Genomic DNA, 5,540 nt, shown 5'->3' with positions numbered 1-5,540 from the left:
GCCTGTTATATATGAGTTGCAAAATGAATTTGTAACAAATTTTGCCAGCTCTACCTGCGTGGCGTTTGAATGGGAGTTTTCTGTTTTGTATTATGCTTTTTCCCTCTATTAAATGTACTTAATTTGCGTTGACATTAATTTTCCTATACTTATTATGCTTTTCCATCGTGTGCTTTTCACTGCGTTGTGGCTATGCAACGGAGTGTTGTAACCAGTGTATCTGGACAAAGGAGTAGCATTTGCGATCAAATTGGCCGAGTATAATTAATGGATTGTGAAAGTCCAATATTTATGATTAGGAGAAATAAAGTCGACCCTAATCCAGCAGCAGTGTTTCTTAAAAAGCGATTTTAAACTTTGATCACATCACAACTGTAGCATATTGGCACGGGCATCAACATGGCATAGCCATCTGTCATGCTGTTCGGTTGCTTAAATTCTGAAGAACTGACAGAAGAGCTCTCAAGTCGTCCGATATATGACGTGCGCCGGTTATCAATTTTATCAGCGATAAGGATCTTCAAGCGCTGGACTTCTTGTTCAATATCAAGTCCAAGTCTTTCACCCGGAAAAATCCATCAATGGTTTCATAAATAAGATTAGGAACATCTATTCATACAAGTATAATCAGCTTATTTCATAATTGATGCGACTAGTTACATCACCTTCCAGCATTGCTACACTTATTCCTGGAAAAAAAAAAAGTTCCTTCCAGTTGAGACCCAACAAAGCATGCGCCCAAAGCAAATGGCAATCGGTCCCAAGGAAAAGAATCGACTGAGACAACAACCATCCTGCCCAATCCAAGAGCCTGTCTCATAAGAAAAGCTTTCTGAATTCCCCTGCTTCCTGGGCCATCTCCTCAAAGCTCCTGTCTGAATCGACTAAGACAGCAACCATCCTGCCCAATCCAAGAGCCTGTCTCATAGGAAAAGCTTTCTGTACTCCCCTGCTTCCTGGGTCATCTCCTCAAAGCTCCGATCTTTCCTTTCCTTATCTAAGTTGAGATTTTGCTTCAGTTCCTTCTCCTTCTCATCTATCTGTGCGATTAAAGGTTCAATCATATATAATTATGTTTCGAACCCAAAGAAACCAACCAGGTAGATGAGATTTGCACTACTTACAGCATCATAGATCTCATCATTCTCCTTAAAATCACCACCCTTGCGCGGGAGGATATGAATGTGAACATGTGGCACAGTCTGTCCAGCTTGCGGCCCATCCTAGAACAATCAACAATTACCACACATAACAAAAGAACAAAATGTAAAAAAGAACAGAAGGAATTTTAACACAAGAAGACATTCCTTCACAGCATGAATTTGAGCCCTGGACCCTAGACGGCATCCACTCATGAACAGTCTTAACTTCTGATAAGGCTGGATATACAATTTCAAGGAGAAATAGAACTTACAAACCATTCAAAATTCTTTAAGAACCTTTACTGCCACATCGTAAGCTAATGTTAACAGAATTGGGTAAGATTGCATTGATGTCATAAACTATAATGATTTGACAATCAGGTGACAAGATTTTTGTTCTAGTCTCTCAATACACAAAACTTCCATCTTATTGATGAATGCACTTTGACCAGAATCCAGCAAATTTGCCACTGAATGCTGACAAGGTGCCCATGTAATTGTCGCAATGACGTGCCCACAAAACTGACCCCATGTCCACCAAGTTAGCAATTTACTAATAATTGGCTAGATTCCTATTGAAGTGCATCAATTGCAAAAATATTGCAACTTTTGAAACTGTAGTTTAGTGAAATTATAGCAAAATCCACTAAACTTCAATGACCACGGAAGAAATTTTTACCAACAAATGGCAAGATGTAACTCTTATCATTTCGAATATCCCCTTCATGTTATTGCAATAGGAAACTGTTAAGGTTCTTTAGTACAAGAAATGAAAGTGGAAGTAATATATACCAGAATCTCGTATTGATCAGCCAATAGATTCAACTGAGACACAAAGCTATATTTCTTATCAACATATTTTTATTGAACTATTTATTACTACTAATTCACTAATTCATATCATGTGACATTCAGATGCCATAGAAATGAAATCAATTTCGCAAGTCTTATAGAGCACCTAAGGCAGCATAACTAAGGTGGCTAAGGCTTTTACTATTCAATCGATTTAGCAAGTCAACTTTGACCAATTCAATTTCATGGAGAAGACGAATTACATGCAAGGAAAAAAGAGTTGAGTTCAAAAGTTACAACTATCTTACTTGAATTGTAAAAGTCAGAGATGATGCTTTGTGATAGTGTTCCAACTGACCACCAACTTTCTTCGCAGTAAACCATAGATCAATAGTCTCGTCAGCACTAAGATCAACAAAGCGCTTTACTTCACGCCTTGGGCAGATGAGCACATGTACATGACGTCAAGTGAAACATTTGCGCATCATAAATGCAATAACTCATGTAAAACCAAATTCGAGTTTGAGTCTTTCTAGATGGCCAAGGAAGATTGATTTAGAGATAACTAATTACCATGTGGCTCAATACTTTATTTTGGTCACCAACAGAGATAGATATACATAAAAGCATGCCTCAATAGGGGGACAGAAATTTGCCATGAAATTTATAACAAAGTTCATTGTGCGATAGGGCACGACTCTTAACAGCTGAACACATGAGATCTGAAGGTGCTCTCAGAAAGCAGTGTCAAACTAATGCCACTCTAATGCATTGCAGTTTAAGGTCTAAAGGTGCTCTCAAAAAACAGCGTGAAACTAATGTTATTGTCATTCTTAACTACCGCTATATCTTGTGCACTGAATGTCCAAACTAGGGAAGCTGTCCATACGAGAAGTAAGAAATTACAGGGGTACACCACTGAATGATAGATCAAGTTGGGACTTAGACAAGCTAAACAGGGTTCTCTCTCTCTCTCTCAACTTAAAGAGCCCAACTTAAATGTGGCCGAAGCAATGATGAAAAATATAAAGTTGATCACTCTCACCGCATCCTCATGTTTAATGGATCCAACAACTACACAAAGGATAGTACAGGGAGATCTAAATCCCTTTTGAGGTGGGATGCTTTCTCAATGATAGGCCAGGTGGCAGATTTGACTTCATGGTTTTGCACAAAATATCTAACCACTCAATACCTTCATCTAAGATGGAGCAACAAATGTTTTGGCATTCTCTCACAATTTATGCACAAAGAAGGTCATCAGCGCCATCGTGCTGTCCTAAACACTTACCCCATCAATGAAAACAAAAGCGCTATCATCGAATTTAATTATGTGCAAAGGATATGACCTGCAAGGTAATAAACCCAAATCAAAACCAAACACATGAAGCATAGTATCCAGAAGCAGAACAGAGAACTACAAATGAAGAGATTAAACCTGCACAACAAATAATTTTCTAGACTTTGTAAATGCAACTGCGGAGGATAATGCTTGTTCAGTTAACCACACAACAACATTTCTTACAGTCCATTCGATATAAAGCTTGCACTGCTGGCTTGGGGGTTCTGTTGAAAAAAATTTCTGATTCAAGCTAAATGCATCGCGTGCTTCCTACTTTAACTACAATCCGATGCATAGGTTCGCCTTTTTTCATGCCAACTGAAACTGAGAGGACAATTTCCTTTCCTACCAACTAAAATCTACTACACTCGCCAATTATGTCAAACACATTCGCGTTTTTCAGGCATTTTCAATATTGTCCAGTCAAAATTGCGTGCAGAGAGAGAGAGAGAGAGAGAGAGAGAGAGAGAGAGAGAGAGAGAGAGGGACCGGGAATGACGGGACGCAAATTGACCATGGCATAGGATAGAGAGGTGGCGTAGAACACTTCCGCAGGGTCGATCTTGTAAGGTCCAAAAGCGAAAGGCTGCTCCGATGCCATCTACATCAATTCACAGCACGTCAAAGACAGTTTCATCAAATGAGAGAGCGAACGGAACGGAAAGATCACGCGCCGTACGTACCTTCGGCTTGAACGTGGCGAATCCCCGAAGCCCCACCGATCGACGGCCGGGGATGAGCAGCAACCTGGAACCGGAAGAGAGCAGGGACTGGGCCGGCTTCATCAAACGAGAACAAGCGCAAACAATCAAACCGTCAAACCCCCGAATTCGAAAGATTTTGGCGACCCCCAGAAGAGGGGAGGAAGATGACCAGACCAGACCAGACCAAAGACCAGAGAGCGTGGAAGAGAAGAAGATACTTACAGGCGAATCGAGAAGAAGATTAGGGTTTTGACATAAATGTGATGATGCCTATGAGGCTATGACACCAGGACGACGAGCGGTGGATTAAAGGATGCTCGTGAAGGACAGTTAGGCTAGAGAGAAAGCTCTAAGACCTTGACTTAAAAGATGGAGTCATAAGGGTTCGGTAAACAAAATCCATTTGGTCCACCAATCAACTACGAATTTTAGTGTTTTTATTAAGTGATTGTTTTAATTGCAATCATCAAATTAGATTTCAACTTCCGATCGATGTTTTGAAAAATAAAATTTGATGGCCTTTCAACATTGACGGAATATCGGGTCGTGTGTGTGTTTCGTTGTGTTTGTCTCGTGATAAGATTCATGTCATAATCTTGCAACCACGCCCAAAAAGCTTAATGTTCATTGATTGTCATCTCCCATTTTGATTACTTTTTATTGAGTTTAAATTTCATAGCTTATCCAATTAAGCTAAAACTGATTAACTAAATTTAAAATAAGATAGATTGATTACAAAATCAAAATGATTTTAATTAATTTCATTCAAACAGTTTTAATTCATTGACTGAAAATATATCATTAGATGAGAATTTAAATTAATGTAAAACTAGACAAATTGCTATCACAAAGCCAAAGAAATTATTCAAATGTGTATAAAATGATTGGTAGAGAGAAATCATCTTGAATTCCGCTTTGCCAAAAGTACTTACATTTAATTAAGCAATGAGTAAAGACGTGAGCGTATGTCTCAGCTTTCTTCAGTGAACTTCCGTGACTACAACCACATACAAGGAAGACAAAATTATGTCGTTAGAAAAGCATTCATTTACAATGAATACAAAAACAAATATTATCAAATGAATGAGGCACACTTCACTCATTCAAATGTTTCTTTTTTGAAGTTTCACTCGCACATGTCACAAAATAAGATAATTGATAGGAAACTGTTGCCCCAAATATGTAAATTATGCACCAAATGAATCAAATATTTTCGTCTAATATGAGTTAAGCAAATTTATCAAATATGTGATATGCATAAAAATGAAAGAGTATGGATAGTGAAATGCCGAGCAAAATGAAAAATAGCCGTTTGCCCTAATAATCCGCCGAGATAGGAAATTATTGTTTCCATCTCTGAATTCTTAGAATTAGGAAGTAGATCACTAAAAGTAGGAAATCTGTTCCTATTTCTACTTCTACTTTCTAATTGTCCTAGCCCTATTTATATGTTATGTTCTTTGTAAGTATGATAAGCAATAAAAAAAAAAAAACAGAAGAAACCACTTTTTTTTTTTTTTTTTGGTAAAGGTAATAAATATATAAATAAAGTTAAGGCGA

The 5,540-nt window shown here is 38.0% G+C and overlaps 1 protein-coding gene across 2 annotated transcripts; it reads right to left on the bottom strand.

The window, feature by feature from the left end:
• Nucleotides 1-559: 559 nt before the first annotated feature.
• Nucleotides 560-4,346, bottom strand: LOC104441258 (bifunctional bis(5'-adenosyl)-triphosphatase/adenylylsulfatase FHIT). Of its 2 annotated transcripts, XM_039311508.1 has the most exons (6): nt 4,203-4,346; nt 3,960-4,055; nt 3,764-3,877; nt 2,243-2,389; nt 1,125-1,223; nt 560-1,040 (listed from the first exon to the last, which is right to left on the bottom strand). In XM_039311508.1, exons 3-6 carry the CDS (start codon nt 3,875-3,877, stop codon nt 924-926), a joined length of 477 nt encoding a protein of 158 aa, XP_039167442.1. In that variant the 5' UTR covers nt 3,960-4,055; nt 4,203-4,346; the 3' UTR covers nt 560-923. The 2 variants fall into 2 exon arrangements, with proteins under 2 accessions (XP_039167442.1, XP_039167441.1); XM_039311507.1 differs by lacking the exon at nt 4,203-4,346 and having other exon boundaries at nt 3,960-4,193.
• Nucleotides 4,347-5,540: the final 1,194 nt, after the last annotated feature.

The sequence above is a fragment of the Eucalyptus grandis genome, chromosome 4 (assembly GCF_016545825.1).
Source record: "Eucalyptus grandis isolate ANBG69807.140 chromosome 4, ASM1654582v1, whole genome shotgun sequence".
NCBI classification, from domain to species: Eukaryota; Viridiplantae; Streptophyta; class Magnoliopsida; order Myrtales; family Myrtaceae; genus Eucalyptus; species Eucalyptus grandis.
Note: the sequence above shows the minus strand (reverse complement) of the source record. Positions and strands in the feature narration are given on the sequence as shown.

Excerpts from the sequence above, each read along its gene's own strand:
- LOC104441258 (XM_039311507.1), bottom strand. The coding sequence starts at position 4,061 with ATGAAGCCGGCCCAGTCCCTGCTCTCTTCCGGTTCCAGGTTGCTGCTC. Across the intron at positions 3,878-3,959 it reads TCGCCACGTTCAAGCCGAAG|ATGGCATCGGAGCAGCCTTT; the intron begins GTACGTACGGCG and ends GAATTGATGTAG. Across the intron at positions 1,224-2,242 it reads CTCTGACTTTTACAATTCAA|GATGGGCCGCAAGCTGGACA; the intron begins GTAAGATAGTTG and ends TGATTGTTCTAG.